Source organism: Polyodon spathula, chromosome 3 (genome assembly GCF_017654505.1).
Source record: "Polyodon spathula isolate WHYD16114869_AA chromosome 3, ASM1765450v1, whole genome shotgun sequence".
Classification (NCBI taxonomy): domain Eukaryota; kingdom Metazoa; phylum Chordata; class Actinopteri; order Acipenseriformes; family Polyodontidae; genus Polyodon; species Polyodon spathula.
Window position 1 is genome coordinate 96,640,968 of NC_054536.1, and position 24,249 is coordinate 96,665,216.

General features: G+C 41.2%; 1 protein-coding gene across 17 annotated transcripts in view; it reads right to left on the reverse strand.

Annotated features, from left to right (window-relative positions):
- LOC121313706 (focal adhesion kinase 1-like) overlaps nucleotides 1-24,249 on the reverse strand; it is a 186,153-nt gene that overhangs the window by 124,815 nt on the left and 37,089 nt on the right. For 14 of the 17 annotated variants that reach the window (XR_005950024.1, XR_005950025.1, XM_041246517.1 and 11 more), the window contains exon 2: nucleotides 14,926-14,952. Coding sequence is in view for 2 of the 17 variants with exons in the window: in XM_041246520.1 (XP_041102454.1) it covers nucleotides 14,926-14,952 (27 nt within the window). In the remaining 15 variants the exon portion in view is untranslated. Of the gene's footprint in view, nucleotides 1-2,999; nucleotides 3,182-14,925; nucleotides 14,953-20,988; nucleotides 21,011-21,249; nucleotides 21,269-24,249 lie in introns of those variants that run through there. The other 3 variants (XM_041246522.1, XM_041246521.1, XM_041246518.1) reach the window with 3 other exon arrangements.

The following is a 24,249-nucleotide window of genomic DNA, read 5'->3' on the forward strand; positions in this document are numbered from 1 at the left end:
CTCCAAAACCACCCTCACACACCACAGTGTTTAATGTCGATCGGCTAAACTGGGATCCCAGCTCGTCTAGCAGAGCTGGGACTGACACATGGCCCAGGATACATTTGCCCCAGACTGACAATGCAAAACTCACCTCTTATGAGGCTCCAATATAAAAACGAAAAGCATAAAGTTGAAAGTTAAGTGACATTAAACATACTGTCTTATTTCAGCAGCAGAGAGACAGGGTCTCTCACACGTACAACAGCTCTTGGGAGATAATCAGGCAAGTTTACAGCACATTTGTATTGAATGTGTGTTTGTGCTGGAGCATTTTAATTAAAATAGCATGCACCATTTCATTACCCCTACTACAGTAGGTTTTGTGCAATTTACTGTAAATATCTAAACATTAGTTACAAGCATGAGTTGCTTAAAGAGAATTAAATGCATTAAAAAAAAATAAAACTGTTGACATTTTCTGAAAGTACATACTAGAACTTGAGGGAGAATTATGAGCTTTAGAAAGAAAAAAAAAAAAAAACTGTTTAATGCCACCAGCTCCAGCCACTTTGACCTTTGTATCTGGCCCTGCAGCAGTGCAGTCAGCTAGCTTGACTTGCAATGTAAAAGGCTAACTTGAATTTAAAAGATTGAAAAATAAATAATAAATAGATAGATAGATAAATAAATAAACAGAAAATAACAGTGCCTGTACTACCTCATAGACCCAGGGCCCATTCACATCAAGCTATTTAATGTCTGTCAAAAGATATACAGTAACTTTAGCACAGTTTCCCTTTTGACACAATAGTTACACAACTGAAACAGCACAGTAGATCTTACTTTGGTGAGTAATGATTTCAGAACTGTCAACTACTACCTACATTGCCAGTACAGAACATAGCATATACCTCCCTTAAGTGTGTGCAAAAGGTTTGAATTTATAGCTAGCTTTTAGGAGCCAAGCAATAAAAGTGCAGAACAATTCCCTACAATACCGACAGTATGCCATCAATAAATAATATATACACTTGAAAATAATAAACAAACAGCCAAACAGGTCGAACTCTGGTTCATACAGTAGCTAGGCTACATAAAACCAAATACAACCTAAGTGATGCAGTAAGGGACTGTAGCCTATGCAGACATTCAATGACTCAATACCATGACTGCATGAAGCACTTTTTATTTCAAGGTTCTTTTTAGTGCAGTTTGCTTGTTAAATACTGAAATACACAAATACTGCATCAATGCTGTGATGTGTTAAGCTCACTGCTTGTGTAAGCTTGATGCTATACAGAACCTGATCTATGGCAGACAGGTACTGTACCAGTCTTGTAACACCCAAAGCATACATGTTGCGTCAACATCGATGCTTGCTTTCTGGTAGAAAGGGTTTACTTGCTTCCTGAGAGAGACAGCAATGCTGCAATCCCCGTTTGAGAAATCAAACAAGCAACAGGACAACCAATACTGTACAGTAGCTCCTCCTTTCCTCAGTCTCCATAAAGCATTCTCTCTCACACACTTCTTCTCCTCTACAGAGATGAGCAGCAAGGCGACTGTAAAGTACAGCACTTCATGCCCAGGTTACTGTTTGTCCACAGTGGAGTCAGACAGGAAACCACGGTTTAATTTCAGAGTGATTAGCAGAGACAATTTGTGTTAGTCGCTCACTTCAATAATTAGAGTACACTGTGAGCACAGTAATTGTGGTTTATGTAAATGAAGACTACAACAGCCCCCATTGTATAATCAATCATGTCAGGTACAGCTTTTCAAGCTGGGGCAAGCCTCTGGGAACACAGAATCTAAAGTCAGCTGACCTGCCATCGAAACTGAACCCTTCAGTCCACAGAGAGGGGAAGATTACAGCGTTACTGTACTGGACTACAGAAACTTCAGTACACAGTATTGCTTTATTAAAATGAGACCAAAAAGTCTGTTTAACTTTAAGGGTTGCCTGGGAATATTTCTTCTGGACAAGTAAAAAAAAAAAAAAAAGGTTGTTCGTTACAGACTCAAGAGCCCCTGCCCGTGTGTGATCTAAACTCACTGTATTATACTTTACATGCACAAATATGCTGTCCTACAATAAAGCAAACTGAACTAGGACTAACTCTCCCAGGTATACTGTGCCAATCAATACTGCAGCCCGTCCCTCTCGAAGACCCTCAGACCTGGTCAGCCAGCACCGGCTCTGGAGCACGCAAGCTGCTTGTTAGTGGCAGGGAAATGCTCACTGGGGCAGAATTTGATCTCCAGTATCTTTCAGTCATCCCTAATCTGAACTTAATAACGTTTTGCAACTACCGGGGCACTACAAAAAAAGCTTTTCCTAGAAACACTTTGGAGACAAATTCAAGCAAATCAAATTCTAAAAATTTACTTTAAAAAGCAAAAACAAAATGCCTCTACATTTTATTTTACTCTTTTCTGAAAATAAACAAAATAACTCTGATCAAAATTCCTCAACATTCCTTGTCCTAGTTATTAGCTGGCTCCCCTGGAAGCATGCTAATCAACGGTATTAAGTAGGTGTTTAATCACTTCAGGTCAAAAGGGAATTAAAAGCGTGTGTGTATATGTGTATATATATATTTTTTTTTTTTTCAGATGTTCTGAGATGTGAGAGTCTCAATTAAGAAAACATATACAATAAACTCAAATAAAACAATGTATAATGCAAGATAGCAAGCTACAGTATACCAGGTATATTTTTATCCCCTCTGCAGTAAACAAGGATAGAATTTCTGTACAGCAGAATGAAAAGCAAAAACATAAATCAAACCTGACCACGTACTGAAGCAGACCTCCGAATTCAAACAAGAATGCCACTCCACTGCAGTAACACATTACAGAACAGAAAACAATGTGCAAGGAGAGAACAGCAAGGGAAGTTCAGTAAACTGCAGATCTCTTGCTCTTCCCCCAGATTCCTTCAGTTACTGTGTATCTGACAGATTAGAAGGTGGATGCAAGTAAACACTAAGGCAGTAACGGAAGGATGTGGGTACCTCGAGCCCAGCACATGGGGAATGGGCTGCAGCCACTTCTCTCCATGCAGACGGCACCTGCTTCTCAATCCGGGGCCCGCTGGCCAGCCAGGTCCAAGCGCATAGAAGCCAGGCTGGTTCCCCTGAATGTTCTGTCCCGCCACCCTCACAGTCTCCAACGTGCACTCCAGCAGGAAGTGGGGCTGGAGGGGCGTGAGCGTGCGAGAGACAATGAGACAGAGGGTGTTGAATTGGGGGAGGCAGGTTACAGCAGTCGAAAGCTTCACTGCTTCCAAGTCATAAAGCTGGGAAGAGCCAGAGCACCAGGACCATTAACGTTTGCTTTTCCTTTATTTATAAAGAAAGGGCTCTTCTTTGACTCTACATATGTCCTTTCTGAAGAATCAGCAGTTTCTATTCCCTTGAAAACCAAAACAGCACAACGCCTGTGAGCAAGCTGTGACACAATAATAACAACAATAATAATAAAGCCCTTCAATTACAGATTCCTCGCGGCTCAAGAGACGAACTTTGGTTTCCTTATTTTGTATCCAGAGCAAGCAGCTTCACAAAATGCGACCAAGCAAGCGGCATCATGACTGTGAATGAGTGAGAGAGAGAGAGAGAGAGAGAGAGAGAGAGAGAGAGAGAGAGAGAGAGAGACTGTGTCTGTCTGTGTGCGTGCGTGAGAGAAAAGGAGAGACTGTGTGTGTGTGTGTGTGTGTGTGTGTGCGCGAGTGTGAGAGAGAACACGACTGTGTGAGTGCGACAGTGAGAACGTGAGACCGTGTGTGTGTGTGTGTGTGTGTGTGTGTGTGTGTGAGAGAGACAGTGAGAACGAGAAAGACTGTGTGTGCGTGTGAGATCGTGAGAATGTGAGAGACTGTGTGTGTGTGTGTCAGATAGTGAGAACGAGAAAGACTGTGTGTGTGCGTGTGAGATCGTGAGAATGTGAGAGACTGTGTGTGTGTGTGTGTGTCAGATAGTGAGAACGAGAAAGACTCTGTGTGTGCGTGTGAGATAGTGAGAATGTGAGAGACTGTGTGTGTGTATTCCACTGCTCTATTCAGGAATCAGGGAAAAGGGAGGGGGAGGAAAAATAAAAAGGGAGGGGGGGGTGTCTATTAGCGAGGCAGTCTTATTAATATGCTAATCTCGCCCTCACTTGGCATACTTCTGTTTACAAAACTGGCAGACTGGGGCTGCAAAGTAAGGCTAACAGGGTTATGTCTACAGCTCTGATCCTTTACCAAACATCTCCTAGCTGCTCAACCCCACCCCCTCCCTCCCTCCATCTTGATTAGCAAAGGTCTGCTGTCCAAAGGTCAGGTTAAGAGAAAGGAGAGAAAAAAAGCAAAACAAAAATAAGTGTTTGTGCTATTGTTTGAGTATGCAACAGCACATTTCCTCCAATAGCCACTGTCAATATAACAGATAAAAAATAATTGTGTCAGTCATGGCAACCCCCCCGCCACTCAGGGAAACGGAGGCTGAAACATGCATCCTCCGAAACGTATTCCTACAAGCCATCATTTTTCGCACTGCGGATCCACAGCGAAACCATCAGACTTATACCTGGAGGACAACACAGATCTGAATGGCTCCACCGCAGACCCGCAGGCACCCTGTCAGCCACAGGGGTCGCTGGTGCGCGATGAACCATGGATTGCCCTGCCAACCTAAGGGCGGCACTTGGCTGCCGCCCGGGAACCCCTGGTCACGGTCGGCAATGACATAGCCTGCGATCTATAGGGCGCATCCTGCACTCCACATGGAGCGCTTTTACTGGATGCACCACTCAGGAGCCCCAAATCTATTAATCTCTTTGAGGAAATTCCATTTCCAACCCCTTTTTAAAATACATTCCCAATTCAAATTCCAATTTCTTTGAAGGACTTTGAATTGGAATTTACAGTTTAGAGACATAAGAATTCCATCATTGTACCACCCAGATGCCTAGATCAGGCCGTCCCTCCAAACTGAGCAGCCAGGCAAGGAGGAAACTAGTGAGGGATGCCACTGCAAGGCCAACAACAACTTGAACAGAGCTACAGAGTTCAATGGCTGAGATGGTTGAAAATGTGCATCAGTCAACAATATCCAGAACACTTCACAAAAGTAGCCTGTATGGCAGGGTGGCAAGAAGGAAGCCATTTCAATAAAAATCAGCCATCTCAAAGCCCAAATGGAGTTTGCAACAAAGCACCTGAGGGATCCTGCAACATTGTGGCAAAACGTGTTGTGGTCAGACGAGACCAAATTGGAAATTTTTTGTGTTACGTTTGGCGCAGACCCAACACAGCACTTCTCCCAGTCAACACCATCCCTACAGTCAAGCATGGTGGTGGCAGCATCATGCTATGGGGATGCTTCTCCTCAGCAGGGACTGGAAACCTTGTTAGGATTGAAGGAAAAACAGTTGGAGCAAAGTACAGGCAAATACTACAGGAAAACCTGTTTCAGTCTGCTAAAGACTTGAAACGGGAGAAAATTCACCTTTCAGCAGGACAATGATCCAAAGCACAAGGCCAAAGCTACACTGGAGTGGCTTAAGAATAAGAAAGTGAATGTCCTTTAGTGGCCCAGTCAAAGTCATGACTTGAATCCTATTGAGAATCTGTAGAAAGACTTGAAAACTGCTGTCCATAAGCGATCCCCAAGCAACTTGAGAGAGATTGAGCAAATCTGCCAAGAAGAATGGGCACAAATTGCACCAAGCCGGTGTGCAAAGTTGGTAGAGACTTACCCAATAAGACTTGCGGCTGTAATTGCTGCCAAAGGTGCTTCCACCAAATATTGAGTTGACGGGGTGCACTGATAAGATCGTCATGACCGATACCGATAGATTAGGGGTGCACTGATAAGATCGTCATGACTGATACCGATAGATTAGGGGTGCACTGATAAGATCGTCATGACCGATACCGATAGCCGATGGTTATCTACCCATATCAGCCGATGCTGTTAATAACACACAGTGCAGGTAAACTAATAGAACAAGACATAGAGCCTGTATTTAAATTGTTTTATAATTATACATATTAAACAATTAACACATATCATTTACTTGCTGTATATGACAAGAACGAACAGGTATTGTTTACTTGCTGACCTTCAGAAAATGAATACGAAGAATAACGTATTATATTGTGCTTGTCAGCAAATTATATATTTGTTTTACCTCACGTCACACAAAAATAACACTTTGCATTTGTACTAGTAAAAACAATGTTTTTAACAATGTGACATTTTTATAGCCACTTGCCATCAAACATTACGTATTATAACTTCAACCTATACTGTACAACAGAAAAAAAAAAATTGCCTACTCAATGTCATCTACAACAACATTCGTTATATTCTTATTTTAAGCATACACTGCTTAAAAATGCAGCCCAACTTAAACCGTTCACTTAATCAAAAACAAAAAGATGTCATGAAAATATCCAGTTACAAAATTCAGTCAAAGTTGAATTTGTTACTAAACAAGACAGCACCGTAATCAATTCGAGCTTTAAAATGCCGCTTAATACATCCACAACCAATGCAGATTAAGATATACAAAAAATTACAAGAGGTAATTCCCACTTAACGTTTAGAGAGCCCACAACTCCTTGGAAGTTCAGGAGATTGTTGTCATTGCTGCTGTAGTCTTGTAGTCTTTTTATTTACTGTTCTGTTCATTCAGTAAATGCTGAGCGAAACCAAATCGCTCAGCTCCACCCAACTCCACCTCTCTGTTGTTTACTTCCTGTTTCTGGTCTGACGGCACCCACTACAGCCATCTTTGTGACACCCCCCTAATTAACTCAACCCAATTAAAGGGATAGTTAGGGTCAGCTGTTTGAATACTTTGGTTAACAATCAGGCCTGATTTGGGCCAGCCCTGCCTAAATTAAATTTGGCCCTTACTATCAGAGTGAAGTTGTCAGCACACAGGTTCTACAGGCACATCATGCCACAATCAAAAGGAATTCCTGAACACCTCCGGAAAAAAGTTGTTGATGCCTATCAGTCTGGAAAGGGTTAAAAAGACATTTTGAAGGCTCTGGGGCTCCACAAACCACAGTCAGAGCCATATTGTCCAGGGCGCTGTGAGAGACTGATCAATAACTATAGGAAGCGTTTGGTTGCAGATATTGTTGCTAAAAGGTGGAGTAACCAGTTATTGAGTCTAAGGGGGAGATTATTTTTTTCACACGGGGGCATTGGGTGTTGCAGAACTTTCTTTAAAAGTAAATAAGTATCAATTTTGTGTTATTTGTTCAGTCAGGGTCCCTTTTATCTAATATTAGATTTCTCGTGGCACTAAATACATATATATATATATATATATATATATATATATACACACACACACACACATAAAATTACTGTACATATCTATCTTACGGGTGCACCGATAATCGGTAGCCTATTAGCATGGCACCGATAAGGGAAAAAAAAAACACAATCGGCTATCAGCAGTTTTTGTTATTTTATCCGATAATGTAATGGACACCCTGAAAGGTCTACTTTTTCCCCAGGACACCAGAAAGGGAACATTGTAATGTCGGACCTCATCTGACATAGGAAGCCCACAGATTGATTTTGCCATCCGGGTAAAATGCTGGCTATTGCAGCTATGTGAACTTTGATAGAAGATAGTGACAGACCTTTGTGGAAGAAGTGACAAAGTTTAAATAAATAAATAAATACAAAGTAGCTCAATAAATGTGTGTGATCCAGTAATTTGCGTTACACCAAAGAACAAACTCTCTCCCTTCCCTGAGTAGGTTAAACGAGGAGAAGGCTTTTTGATGCAAGTAAGATGTTGACTACTTGTTCCGATAATCCTTGACTTATTAATTGTTGCCGTTCAATCTCCAGTCAGTTAGTTGGAACCATGAAGGGTTGTTGTGCAACATTCTCCTCTTGTTCTGAGACAGTAGATTGTGCCTTACTGGTAGATGCAAAGGTTCCGCTTCTACTAGTTCCAGAATCTCCGAGAACCAACACCTCTTGGTCCAATAAGGGGCTACTAGAATGATAATGGCAGGTTTCTGCCATAAAGCCTCAACGGGCCTTCAGACTACCTCATGAAAGGGGAACCCTTCTAAGGCTTTATTATCCTTGGCATTGATGATGCTCAAGAAATCATCCTTAGAAGTCTGGGTAATTACATTAAGAGAGGATGACATCCTTAATACTGCTTCTGCATTAGTATAAACTGCTGCAGTACCTTCACCAACCACTGGAACGTCATCAGGGGCGGAGCCCATGACGTCATTGTCTTCAAAAATCTGTTTCTGGAAGACAGAAACTCTCTTGTACTGTAGTAACAGAAGCCTCCACCGGGGCCCGCTGTGGATTCATAGCCTGTCTAAACGTTTCAAATTCCTGCATCCATTGAAAAAATATATCCTTGGTGACAGAGGGCTTCACTCCCTGTGCAGGAGACGGCTGCATGGTCACTGTGGAAGTTTCAGCAACGGTTGCCAGTGTTTGGTCGGTGCCTCTTTCTCTCTACTGCCGTGAGAATGAGAGGATTTGCTGGACCTTTTCCTCTGAGGGATACATGCTAGTGTCCTGGGGTCTAGAACTGCTCTGTCTCTTAGATGAACCACAGGACTTATCAGAATGAAGTACAGGAGGTGAAGGAGCCCCACCACCTTGTGTCAGTACAGCAGACACGTCAACACGCACACACACACACACACACACACAACACAAATCTCTACTACAAGATGGCGAGAGGGGTGACCCACACTGGGAACAGACAGAGGCCATGTGTGCATATAAATCCGGAGAAAAAAAGTAAATAACTAGCTAAACCAGAGTGTATCTTTTTAAAAAAAAAAACTTTTGGACAACAAAATAAAAGGATTTAATGAAAATAGTGCGAAAGCAAAATTATACAATGAGTCCATACCCAGGTTATGCAGGAGAACATTGCACAATGTTACTAAACAGGGCAGGTTTTTAATGAGGAGGTATAACAAGGATCTCTTGGGAAGAGATTGTTTTTTTCTCCTGACCCAAGCAACATGGAGACAGAGTTCACTCGGGGTGTGGAGTTCATCTGACTAGGTAAGAAATATAAATTAATTATATATAAACATCTCTTTTTTGACAATAGGTAAAAATGACATTGCATATTCAGTCCTATAAAATACTTAGTGCACACAGGCACTAATACAAGTGTCTCTGCTGGTTTTATGTGACTGCTGTTGATATTGCTATCGTGGATACCTCACAAAAAGGTACACTGAGTGACTAAGTAATTTATTACATTATCACAGGCAGGGCAGAGTTATTACATTACCAGTTAAATTATTACACTGTCGGGCAGAAATTACATTATCAGTTAAGTTATTACATTATTGGGCGATTATTACATTATAGGGTTCCATGGCCAAGAGTTGCGTCGCACAGTGAAGAACTTATCTGAAGCAGCAGAAAGGAGCAGCAACTGGCTGTGGTTGAGACGTAAAGATTCTGGATGGGGATCTCAAGCACAATAGAAAGAAAGCAACGCTGATGTACGGGTAAGTAAGCTGGTAAGTTGAGTGTGCGACAGAGGAGGGTGAAGCTGAGAGGCCAGAATCACCGTCGAGTCCTCGTGGGCTAGTTGAGGACAGAATGTGCCCACCTGAAGACCCCAGAGATGTACCCTATGTAGCTCAATCCAGACAGCTGTCATGCTGATGCACTGAGGAGACCGCACTGTGGTTGATCCCCGGAGCCAGCATCGCAGCCGTTGTGTGTGCTGATGCGCTGGGCAGGCAAAATAAGCTGATCCCTGGAGCCAGCATTACACTTCAGCCATCAACACCAGGCAGAAGGATATCTACATCATCAGATGGAAAGAAACGCAAATGGATGGAGATGCAGATGGATCACATTAGTTTACTGTAAAGCTTGGTTGGTGATTATTACATTAATGGTTGTTACAGTCATAGTTCTGATGAATTCTTCAATCAGATAAATGCAGATCTACAAGAATCCCTGTAGCAGGAATGTTGAATCCCGGATCCGGCCAGCTGCTTGCAGTTGTTTAAAACGTATTTAGTTTAACACTGAAGAAACTGACCATATACGGGATTCAATATTCAGACTGCAGGGATTGAGGATAACAAATTTAAAAAAAAGCACATTAAGAGCTTACATCCCTATAAAATACATTAATAGTTTTATTAAAACATCATAAATAAAAACACAGCAAAGACAAGCATTTAAAAAAAATACATTTTTTAATTTAAGAACATGATTACAAAATTGAAGTGATCAAAAGCATTAAACGGCCCCGATCGTTAAGAGAATTTTCATTATCCCCTCTCAGAGACGCCGCCAGCCTGCAGTTTTACCGTCAGTCATTTCATCCTGTTCTGACAGATCTTATTGGCTGAAGCAGCGCTAGCATGCTCTCATTCTTTTAAAACGACTGTCAGTCATCAAGACTGACTATGCACTTCCATTTGCCAGCTACAGCGCCTGTGCTTACTTTGAAATGAGTGGGTTAAGGTGTAGGTAAGCTTTTGATAGGTATATACAGTGACAGTTACTAGTTTCATTTGAAAATGGGGCACAAGAGGAAAACACTTCATGAGTATTGTGCACAATACCCTGATCAAGGGCTGAAGTTTCTGCGGCCGGATGAAGCGGGCCCGTCTGCCTTGCCTCCAGTGACTGAGTCCAGCTGTGCTGAAGCAGGAGAAGGGCGGAGCTCAGAATAATAAGTGCAAGTTAGTTCTGTTCAGCTATCTAATGTTCTGTTGCATGTTGAATATGATAAAGGGGTTTCTATGAATGAGACATTTCTCAATGGCATAAAAAGTCTGTTTTTTTATTTATTTTTTTTAATCATAAAGGTCGATTTCACCCATGCTCTGCTTGAATAGAAAAATAAAGATTGAAATAAACGTCGATTTGACAAAAATAAATAAATTGAATAGTAGCAAGCCTAGTTATTATAATAATAATAATAATAATAATAATAATAATAATAAATAATAATAATAATAAAATCATTTAAGTGTTTTTGGAGACCCACAAAGCAAAGGGAAGGATATTTGCAGCGATCCAAGAAAGGGAATCTGTCACACAGTAAGGTTTTAGTAGGTTAGGATTAACAGAGCAGAAAGATACTTTCTCATCTTTCCTACTGTTCAAGGTGTGTCTGGTGCCTCTTTGCATGTGTGTAAAGAGCACCTTCCTCCCTCCCTTCCTGTGTTATATTTTATTGAGTACTACTATAAAGAACCGTCAGTTCCTAATCTTGCTGCAGTAAAAAAAGGCTACAGAGCAGTCTCGTGTTTCCAACCATGTGCACACAATCCAACCAGACCCCCCACCAAAAACAACACCAAAAAGAACTGAAATACTACTTTGTGTGTGTGCTCATGCACTTACACAGATCTGCTGTAACGCATCTACAGCAAACAACATCTGTAAAGGCACTGGGTTGTAATAGAGCAGGCATCAAGTACAGCATGTTCTTAGAACATCACTTACTACAATACAAGTTAATACATTTTGTGCAGAGTGTCTCTCGAGAGTGGTGGACAATATCCCCAGTCTAAGAACAGTTGGGGTAATAAGAATAATGAAATGTGCAACCTGTTCTGAACAAGCAGGACAGCAGGGATTCCAATAACAGCAGCAGCTCAGGTTAGACTAACGTGATGAATCCCCTTGTGTGCCAGATTCACAAAGCCCCCAGTCAAGCAAGGCGTTCACAGGCACTTCAAATCTCCACATCCCTTACAAGAGCCTTATTAGGGAAACCGAGGAAAAGGAAACGTTGTGAATGACCTTCGTGAGCCACTGACTAGGAAAGCCTGCTTCCATAATGCATTTCCTTTTCTAACATCTTAAAAAAAGAAAACTATAGAATAGTACAAAGAGGTTTAAAGAAGCCTTGATTCTGTTACTGTGTGTAACAACGAAGCTTAAAATAAATAGGCGAAAAACTGTCAGGTCAGAGCCTTTTAAAGTAAAAATAAATATATGATGAACATTCCTTTGCCAATTAAGAGCAACACCATCTGATAGAGCACCCCTGGGACAGCTGAGCTCCCTCAGTCACTGCCTGTCAATCTCTCTGTGCTGCACACTCCCTCAGTCACTGCCTGTCAATCTCTCTGTGCTGCACACTCCCTCAGTCACTACCTGTCAATCTCTCTGTGCTGCACGCTCCCTCAGTCACTACCTGTCAATCTCTCTCTGCTGCAGTACAGATAGAGCACCCCTGGGACAGCTGAGCTCCCTCAGGTCATTGCCTGTCAATCTCTGTGCTTCATGCTCTCTCAGTCATTGCCTGTCAATATCCCTACTGAATTCCTAGAATTTCTACAATAACCCTACTGAATTCACAGAACTTTTACAATAACCCTACTGAATTCACACTCTGCCTCCTATAACAACTTTACTAAATTCACACTTTGCCTCCTACAATAACCCTACTGAATTCATAGAACTTTTACAATAACCCTACTGAATTCACAGAACTTCTACAATAACCCTACCAAATTCACACTCTGCCTCCTATAACAACTCTACTAAATTCACACTTTGCCTCCTACAATAACCCTACTGAATTCATAGAACTTTTACAATAACCCTACTGAATTCACACTCTGCCTCCTATAACAACTTTACTAAATTCACACTTTGCCTCCTACAATAACCCTACTGAATTCATAGAACTTTTACAATAACCCTACTGAATTCACAGAACTTCTACAATAACCCTACCAAATTCACACTCTGCCTCCTATAACAACTTTACTAAATTCACACTTTGCCTCCTACAATAACCCTACTGAATTCATAGAACTTTTACAATAACCCTACTGAATTCACACTCTGCCTCCTATAACAACTTTACTAAATTCACACTTTGCCTCCTACAATAACCCTACTGAATTCATAGAACTTTTACAATAACCCTACTGAATTCACAGAACTTCTACAATAACCCTACCAAATTCACACTCTGCCTCCTATAACAACTCTACTAAATTCACACTTTGCCTCCTACAATAACCCTACTGAATTCATAGAACTTTTACAATAACCCTACTGAATTCAAAGAACTTTTACAATAACCCTACTGAATTCATAGAACTCCTACAATAACTCTACTAAATTCATAGAACTGCCTCCTACAATAACCCTACTGAATTCACACTCTGCCTCCTATAACAACTTTACTAAATTCACACTTTGCCTCCTACAATAACCCTACTGAATTCATAGAACTTTTACAATAACCCTACTGAATTCACAGAACTTTTACAATAACCCTACTGAATTCACAGAACTTTTACAATAACCCTACTGAATTCACAGAACTTCTACAATAACCCTACCAAATTCACACTCTGCCTCCTATAACAACTCTACTAAATTCACACTTTGCCTCCTACAATAACCCTACTGAATTCATAGAACTTTTACAATAACCCTACTGAATTCAAAGAACTTTTACAATAACCCTACTGAATTCAAAGAACTTTTACAATAACCCTACTGAATTCATAGAACTTTTACAATAACCCTACTGAATTCGCACTCTGCCTCCTATAATAACTCTACTAAATTCGCACTCTGCCTCCTACAATAACCCTACTGAATTCATAGAACTTCTACAATTTTCTTAAACAAAAGAAAGTGAAACAGTAATACTGCACAGTAGGAAAAAAAGAAATCAGGAGTCAGAGATTTCCATATTGGATGCAAGATGTTAAATAATACCCAGTAAGAGTAGTGCAGGTGTACTGTAGCAATTCCTGTAACACACTCTATATCTCTCAGACTTGTCTGCAGTACCTTGTTCTCTTTTATCCACAGATCAGGGGGTTTACATTATAATCAAAACCCTCCCTGCCCCTTCATAATACAGTAGTTTCCGGCTAAGAGAACACCTCTCTGGAAGCAAGCGAAGTGTTCTTATAGCCAAAGTGTTCTCTAAGACTGAGTTAGACACAATACGAATCAATAAATAAATAAATACATATGTATTACTTGTCATGACGCACATGCATTAACATATGAAATGAACTGAAGAAAAGCAATAGGCAAGTGTTTGTTAATAAACTAGAATAAAGTAAAAAGACAAACTAACAATGAATGTCACACTAAATTAACACAGCACCCCAACACACGTTAAAAAATGCAGCAGCAAAATCCAAGACATGCACATTACTGAACAGAAAAGTAAAGAAACTCACCAAAACAAGAAACACCAAATTATTTGGAGACTCGTGCCTGATTCAGGTTTTTTTCAAGAGCACTAACAATTTCCAACTTTTTGTAGCAAAAGAAACAGTGGCACATTTCACCGTTTGTTTACATGCCATCTTGTACCGATGAGGTGCACTCGTGTATATCAGAATACAAAACGAGTCAACGATACGACAGCAGTTCTGGAACGATTTAATAAACCAGTCAGTGTGCCACAAGACATTCTCACAATGACAAGTTGCTTCTGAAAAGACCATTTTAATTTAAGTTTGATGAGTTTATCAGGTTACAAAACAGTACTATATCCGTTGTGAACAAATCGCTATCGGTGCCAAGAATGTGTTCTTTAAGCAAAGTCTGTTCCTTTGCCAGAGCATTTACAATGGGAAAAATCTGTTTCACCACAAGAGTGTTAACTTATGCGAAGTGTTCTCTTAGTAGGTGTTCCTATAGCTTATCGCTTAAGAATTCTTTTTGTCAATTGAAACAATTTCCAGGTCTAAAATCAAACATTCAAACTAATAAAACCAAACAGCAGCTTGACTTCTTCCACTGTGGTTAATGAAAAGAGAAGTAAAAGCTATTGAACAAGATATTACAAAAGACAAACAAGCAACACATTGAGAGAGAGAGACAGAGAGAGAGAGAAAGAGAGGGACAGAGAGAGAGAGAGAGAGAAAGAGAGAGGGACAGAGAGAGAGAGAAAGAGAGAGCGACTCACCTGTGTAGTAGGAAATTCTTGAAATATCTGCAAGGAAAATAGAAAAAATATTAGTTCAAGTGGTACAAAAAAACTAAATGTAATGATTCAAGCTTTTTGTTTGCAACAGCTGAAGAGAGACAGAGCCCCCTAGCTGTGAGACGGTTAGCACAGCCAGCAGCTGACTCCGAACACACAATAACAGGACTGCCTGACTGCTGCAGTGCTTGGACAACAGGACTCGGAATGAATCCTACAGCTGTTAACCCCCCGAAGAAGCCAGAAGCCAATAGCATTTAAATTTACTGTTTTGTTTTTTGTTGCAGCTTGCTCTCCTGGGTGGGAGAATGTGGTTTCTGATGTAGGGTTACTCAGGGGAACGTTTACTGGAATATCTTTTAACAACACAGTAAAGGCACACATAGGGGCTACATGATGATGATGATGTTGTATAAAGTAACGCCACATCCCTTTGTGTGCTGTCCGATTTCAAATATGTAGACATACAATATATAATAGCATTTCAGGGAAAAAATGAGTTTAGAACAGTAGCTGTCCATAAAACAAATGATAATATCTTGATCTTAATAGCTAAAGTTTGTAGCAGCTGTAACAAAATATTTAAAATAGACAAACAAGCTAGAATTGTACTGTATATTTCTGGCTTAATATACAAAATACAATATATGAAAAAATAATGAAACTTCTGAAGCACACTTTTAAATATATCTATCTATTTAACTGGAAATGCTGCTAACTCCAAACTACACCTTTGTTACAGTCATTACAATGTTCTTACTCTCAGCCACTGCTCCAGTGACTGGTATTCATTGCATTTCTCCAACCAACATTGCCCTGAGTTAGTTGAACCAGCAACAAAACTACAAAATAATGCACACACATCAGCACATTTTCTATAAGGGGCACATGTTTTGATCACGATTTGCTTGTTCCGTGTGTTTCCAGATGCACACTTCAGTGAAATAGTAATTCCCTGCATTTCTAACATTGTATTTTTTTTTTTGTTTTCCCTGAAAAAATGGACAACTGTTGGAACGGGCCAAAATGAAATAATCGGATATGCGTCTCACTCGTTTAACCGTCACAGTTCAGATATGCGTCTCACTCGCTTAACCGTCACAGTTCGGATATGCGTCTCACTCGTTTAACCGTCACAGTTCAGATATGCGTCTCACTCGTTTAACCGTCACAGTTCGGATATGCGTCTCACTCGTTTAACCGTCACAGTTCAGATATGCGTCTCACTCGCTTAACCGTCACAGTTCGGATATGCGTCTCACTCGTTTAACCGTCACAGTTCAGATATGCGTCTCACTCGTTTAACCGTCACAGTTCAGATATGCGTCTCACTCGTTTAACCGTCACAGTTCAGATATGCGTCTCACTCGTTTAACCGTCACAGTTCAGATATGCGTCTCACTCGTTTAACCGTCACAGTTCAGATATGCGTCTCACTCGTTTAACCGTCACAGTTCAGATATGCGTCTCACTCGTTTAACCGTCACAGTTCAGATATGCGTCTCACTCGTTTAACCGTCACAGTTCAGATATGCGTCTCACTCGTTTAACCGTCACAGTTCAGATATGCGTCTCACTCGTTTAACCGTCACAGTTCAGATATGCGTCTCACTCGTTTAACCGTCACAGTTCAGATATGCGTCTCACTCGTTTAACCGTCACAGTTCAGATATGCGTCTCACTCGTTTAACCGTCACAGTTCAGATATGCGTCTCACTCGTTTAACCGTCACAGTTCAGATATGCGTCTCACTCGTTTAACCGTCACAGTTCAGATATGCGTCTCACTCGTTTAACCGTCACAGTTCAGATATGCGTCTCACTCGTTTAACCGTCACAGTTCAGATATGCGTCTCACTCGTTTAACCGTCACAGTTCAGATATGCGTCTCACTCGTTAACTGTCACAGTTCAGATATGCGTCTCACTCGTTAACTGTCACAGTTCAGATATGCGTCTCACTCGTTAACTGTCACAGTTCAGATATGCGTCTCACTCGTTAACTGTCACAGTTCAGATATGCGTCTCACTCGTTAACTGTCACAGTTCAGATATGCGTCTCACTCGTTAACTGTCACAGTTCAGATATGCGTCTCACTCGTTAACTGTCACAGTTCAGATATGCGTCTCACTCGTTAACTGTCACAGTTCAGATATGCGTCTCACTCGTTAACTGTCACAGTTCAGATATGCGTCTCACTCGTTAACTGTCACAGTTCAGATATGCGTCTCACTCGTTAACTGTCACAGTTCAGATATGCGTCTCACTCGTTAACTGTCACAGTTCAGATATGCGTCTCACTCGTTAACTGTCACAGTTCAGATATGCGTCTCACTCGTTAACTGTCACAGTTCAGATATGCGTCTCACTCGTTAACTGTCACAGTTCAGATATGCGTCTCACTCGTTTAACCGTCACAGTTCAGATATGCGTCTCACTCGTTAACTGTCACAGTTCAGATATGCGTCTCACTCGTTAACTGTCACAGTTCAGATATGCGTCTCACTCGTTTAACCGTCACAGTTCAGATATGCGTCTCACTCGTTAACTGTCACAGTTCAGATATGCGTCTCACTCGTTAACTGTCACAGTTCAGATATGCGTCTCACTCGTTAACTGTCACAGTTCAGATATGCGTCTCACTCGTTAACTGTCACAGTTCAGATATGCGTCTCACTCGTTAACTGTCACAGTTCAGATATGCGTCTCACTCGTTAACTGTCACAGTTCAGATATGCGTCTCACTCGTTAACTGTCACAGTTCAGATATGCGTCTCACTCGTTAACTGTCACAGTTCAGATATGCGTCTCACTCGTTAACTGTCACAGTTCAGATATGCGTCTCACTCGTTAACTGTCACAGTTCAGATATGCGTCTCACTCGTTAACTGTCACAGTTCAGATATGCGTCTCACTCGTTAACTGTCACAGTTCAGATATGCGTCTCACTCGTTAACTGTCACAGTTCAGATATGCGTCTCACTCGTTAACTGTCACAGTTCAGATATGCGTCTCACTCGTTAACTGTCACAGTTCAGATATGCGTCTCACTCGTTAACTGTCACAGTTCAGATATGCGTCTCACCCGTTAACTGTCACAGTTCAGATATGCGTCTCACTCGTTAACTGTCACAGTTCAGATATGCGTCTCACTCGTTAACTGTCACAGTTCAGATATGCGTCTCACTCGTTAACTGTCACAGTTCAGATATGCGTCTCACTCGTTAACTGTCACAGTTCAGATATGCGTCTCACTCGTTAACTGTCACAGTTCAGATATGCGTCTCACTCGTTAACTGTCACAGTTCAGATATGCGTCTCACTCGTTAACTGTCACAGTTCAGATATGCGTCTCACTCGTTAACTGTCACAGTTCAGATATGCGTCTCACTCGTTAACTGTCACAGTTCAGATATGCGTCTCACTCGTTAACTGTCACAGTTCAGATATGCGTCTCACTCGTTAACTGTCACAGTTCAGATATGCGTCTCACTCGTTAACTGTCACAGTTCAGATATGCGTCTCACTCGTTAACTGTCACAGTTCAGATATGCGTCTCACTCGTTAACTGTCACAGTTCAGATATGCGTCTCACTCGTTAACTGTCACAGTTCAGATATGCGTCTCACTCGTTAACTGTCACAGTTCAGATATGCGTCTCACTCGTTAACTGTCACAGTTCAGATATGCGTCTCACTCGTTAACTGTCACAGTTCAGATATGCGTCTCACTCGTTAACTGTCACAGTTCAGATATGCGTCTCACTCGTTAACTGTCACAGTTCAGATATGCGTCTCACTCGTTAACTGTCACAGTTCAGATATGCGTCTCACTCGTTAACTGTCACAGTTCAGATATGCGTCTCACTCGTTAACTGTCACAGTTCAGATATGCGTCTCACTCGTTAACTGTCACAGTTCAGATATGCGTCTCACTCGTTAACTGTCACAGTTCAGATATGCGTCTCACTCGTTAACTGTCACAGTTCAGATATGCGTCTCACTCGTTAACTGTCACAGTTCAGATATGCGTCTCACTCGTTAACTGTCAACAGATGTCACAGTTCAGATATGCGTCTCACTCGTTAACTGTCACAGTTCAGATAATTCACTCGTTATGTCACAGTTCAGATATGCGTCTCAGCGTTAACTGCACAGTTCAGATTGCGTCTCACTCGTTAACTGCACAGTTCAGATATGCGTCTCACTCGGTACAGTTAAATGCGTCAACAACAAATAATACGTCAGCAGTTACGCATTTTCAACAACAAATAATGTCAGCGGTTTTTCGTAGTAACCATAAACATAATAATAATAATAATAATAATAATATAATAATAATAATAATAATAATAAATGGCTTTTCATCGACATATAATGAATAAATCATAACACTACAATAAATAAACAAACTAGAACTGCCAGGCAGTTTTACAGCTCCCAAGCCCCAGTATCAGTACCTATCTAAGCGTGTTTAGTTCTCAGTGTGCCAAGTTTAAAATCAGCAACTTCAACAATTCCACAGAAGATTTTGAACTTTTTTTTTCAAAAATGCACCAGGCAGCCATCTTGTTTAACGCACAAATGCCATTTTTGAAAATGTAAATTTTACCGACACAGGCACGATGGTTTTCAAATTTGGAGTTAATCAAGTGAACCGTTTTTAAACTGAAGCAGTTTTAAATACAAGAAGAAAATGTAAGAATGGCAGCCATATTGTTTTATGAAAAATAACCATTTTGACATATTTGTATTCCGCTGTCACCAGAAAGATGCCTACCAAGTTTGGAGTCTGTTGGTCAGGCGGTTTTCAAATAAAAGCAGTCTGCTGTTAAGGGTGTGTTTTGGTGAAATTTGTGGCAGCCATTTTACTATTGAATTGTATCGCAGCAACATCTGCTTTGCAAGCAGGTCTGGATGGTGACAATATTTCCCAAGTGTCAGATCAATCACTTCAATGGTTCCAAAGAAGAAGATTTCGTGAGGTTTCAAGAAGAAATGCGTCATTTGGCCGTTTCGGTTTAAAATCAGTTTCTTAAAAGTCTAGTGTCAAGGATGATGCTTGTGAAGTTTGGAGTTAATCAAGTAAACTGTCTGTCAACTTGTAACGATCACTGCACAACTGAGAAGCAGTTGTACTGTCCTCCCTAAGGAGATGCTACTGGCCCAATATCTATAACTAACTAAGTCAGCAAGAGTGACAGACAGCAAAAGCAGGGATGTCAGAAGTGTCAATTTCACAAACAAACGGTTTATTGTTGTAAACTATAATGTAATAAATGAAATATGAGGACAACAACTTATTGCAGAGAACATTTAGTGGAAGGTACAGGTGAGTAAGAAAGTAACGTGAACTAAACAAACATCCAAACAAACTAACACTAAAGCGAAATGAATGCGGTGTCCGGGGGGCCTCCAATAAACTCCCCCACACAAACACCACGGCAATACAAAACCAACACCCCGACAGGCAAAAGAGACAAAGGTGAATGAATAATTATACAGGGAACCCAATCACAAAGACAGTCTTGATGGCAATGGATGATAAATGAAATTTAGGCCCAACAAGTCCAGGGAAGCAGTGCACATGTAATCCAAAGTAACAAAAGAACAAACCAAAACTACAGGAACCAAAGAATCAAAGTAAAGTAGAAAAAACCAGCAAACAGAAAAGGAATAATCTCACTAACAAATAATGAAGTCCCGAATAGAGTCCTGTACTGATGATGATGGATGAAGGTTGATGAAAAAATAGCGATCATAGAAAATGATGAGTCTGTTGAGTAGTACTGGGTTGAGTGGTGAATAGCCATGTATCAGGAGAATCAGGAACAAAATGGAGACTGAACAAGCTAACAAAAACAACCATAAACAGACCTGGAACAGCAACTAAACTTAAACAAGTAACAGTGTAAACAAAAAAGAAAGGTTTAGACAAAGTACAAGATTATCAAAAGAGTAAATGGATGCACCAGTATTTATCTAAAATAAAAGTTAGTTACACTGTAATAAGTAATATGCTGTTATTTGTAAAATGGATTCCTCACGAGAAAAGGGAGTCTTCTCCTGGCCTAGCCAGCCAGCTTTAATACCGGTACTGGCTTCCAAGGAGCTCCGAGATTGGAGGAGTGGATATCTGAATGAGCCAATGGGGGAAACGTACACCCACTTTATGGAGCAAGTTAACTGCCACAAACTGAGGCAGTTTTAAATTTCAGATGTAAACGTACACCTGGCGGCCATCTTGTTTTATAAAACATAACCATTTTGACATATTTGTATTCCATTGTTACTGGGACAATAACTACCAAGTTTGGTGTCTGTTGGTCAAACGGTGTTCAGATAGCAGCAGTTTGCTGTTAAGGGTGCATTTCACTAAAGTTTGTGGCAGCCATTTCGACATTAATTTTATCGCAGAAACCTCTGCTTCGCAAATTTGATGCGGGTTTGGATGCTGATGATATATGCCAAGTGTCAGATCAATCGCTTCACCGGTTCCCAAGATGATGATTTCGAAATGTTTCTTAAAAAAAAAAAAAAAAAAAAAAGCGTCAAACAGCCATTTTCTTTTAGGTCAACACCATTTTTTTAAAAAGTCAGTTGTACTGATACAGTATCATTGAAGATGCTTGTGGGGTTTGGAGTTAGTCAAGTAAATTGTTTGTCAACTGATGCAGGTTTAAATTTCAAATGTAAATGTATAACCAACGGCCATCTTGTTTTATAAAACATCACCATTTTCACATATCTGTATCCCATTGTTACTGGAACGAAAACTACCAAGTTTGGAGTTTGTTGGTCACTCACTGCAACATTACACCAGGATAAGCTCGCTCGCTGCAACATTACACCTGGATAAGCTCGCTCGCTGCAACATTACACCTGGATAAGCTCGCTCGCTGCAACATTACACCTGGATAAGCTCGCTCGCTGCAACATTACACACCAGGATAAGCTCGCTCGCTGCAACATTACACACCAGGATAAGCTCGCTCGCTGCAACATTACACACCAGGATAAGCTCGCTCGCTGCAACATTACACACCAGGATAAGCTCGCTCGCTGCAACATTACACACCAGGATAAGCTCGCTCGCTGCAACATTACACACCAGGAGAAGCTCGCTCGCTGCAACATTACACACGGATAAGATCACTCACTGCAACACTACACCTGGATAACAGAAGGTTTTAAAAATATATCCCATTTTAAGGATAGTTGTCTTTTGGTTTTTGTTTGGGTGCTTAAAAAAGAAGCTGTGTGAGTGCAGCGAGAGCCGTAGCTGTATGTATGGTACGGCTGGATTTTGTTTTACTATATATTTTGTAAATATATTTAGTATTTTTTCCTGCATTTTTTTTCTTTATATTAATGTAATAAAAGGTACCCACTGTTTATGCCCATTTGCTTCAAACTGTCAGAAATGTGGGCATAAACTTGTTTCTGTCTCCAGATGTTCCTGAACACTTCTATCTTCCCACAGAGAAACTAGAGTCTGCACTTCCTCAGCACCACAAGGCTGTACTTTTCTCTCATCACACTCGCTGCCCGTCATGTTGTTTGTTGTTTCTCTTTGTGGACTGTACTGATTGATGCAATACAGTGACGAAAACCCTTAACCCCACCCCTGACTCCGCTCACAGCCTGTTTCAGATGTCTTGTGAGGCTGAAGTTTCACGGTTTTGTTCTCGCTCGGCTCGACAAATAGCCAGTAGAGAACTACCCATAACCGTACCGAGCCCTCATGGGTTGGATGTGCCAGTGGAGAAGCACCCATACCCCTACTGTAACAAGCCCTCACGGGTCAGATGTGCCAGTGGAGCACCCATAGCGTACTGAGCCCTCACGGGTCGGATGTACCAGTGGAGAAGCACCCATACCCGTACTGTACCGAGCCCTCAAGGGTCGAATGTACCAGTGGAGAAGCACCCGTACCCGTACTGTACCGAGCCCTCAAGGGTCGAATGTACCAGTGGAGAAGCACCCATACCCGTACTGTACCGAGCCCTCACGGGTCGAATGTGCCAGTGGAGAAGCACCCGTACTGTACCGAGCCCTCACGGGTCGGATGTGCCAGTGGAGAAGCACCCGTACCCCTACTGTACAGAGCCCTCATGGGTCGGATGTACCAGTTGAGAAGCACCCGTACTGTACCGAGCCCTCACAGGTCAGATGTACCAGTGGAGAAGCACCCGTACTGTACCGAGCCCTCATGGGTCCGATGTACCAGTGGAGAAGCACCCGTACCCCTACTGTACTGAGCCCTCACGGGTCGGATGTTCCAGTGCAGAAGGGGTATTACAGTCACACACCAACAGCACAACCCTAATTGGTTTGCTCTCAGCAGTATTATATTAACATTCTAAAACAAGAAGGTGCTGCAAAGCTATGGCCAAAAGTTTTGTATCAACCTATAGAATTAACTCATTTCGCTTCATAAAGTCAAATAAAAGCCTGCTGAATAATGTTACATTAACATATTGAATTCCGTAGCGATCTGTAATTTTCCATATATTTCACGAAAAACAGCCAAAAACGAAAATGTGACATTTCAAAATCTAACATGAAATACAGTACTACTATTACGACCTCCTGTAGACACTTGCAATTTCATATTTTTTTATTAATGCCTCATTCCTAAAATTCTATCTGATGCTAAACTCTTGACCTGAGCTGTACACCTGTAGTGTCTGAATTGGTTTTGGTTCTCTGTTAGCAATGAGCTCCTGCAATTGGAATCTCAGAACAAAGGCAATGTAATAAGTCTAGTGTCGAAGGGTCACCAGCAGCTATTGAACTTTGTTTTTTAAACAATAAGCCCCGCGATGAGCTGCTCCCTTTGATGAACAGACATCTGGGCCCCTCTAAAACAACTTTAGCACGCATGGGATTTATAATGGAGACACAGCGCATATTTTATCAAATCATTAAAAACACATGCCTGAGTAAATACACCTGTGTCAACTGAATCACTCCTATTACACGACTCAACATGTCACTGTGCACAGTATTGATACTATGTAAGCTTTATTTTCAATTCTAACATCTTAAGGAAATCATCTTGCCCATTGCTGGACGTTCATGGGCACTAAATTTACAGTAAATACACAAAAACAATACTATATGAAGAAACAAGTTCAGCTAGAGCAGGCTAGTTTCAGCTTTGTCAAAACACTGGAAGACTATGTTTAATAGACAGGTCTTGCTGCATTACTGCATGCTCTTCTTTCACAGCAGCTCTGACCTGTCATGCCCATCTGTCAGAATATAAGAGTTCACTCTGGCCAGGGCTGCTTTCAGCTTCTGTC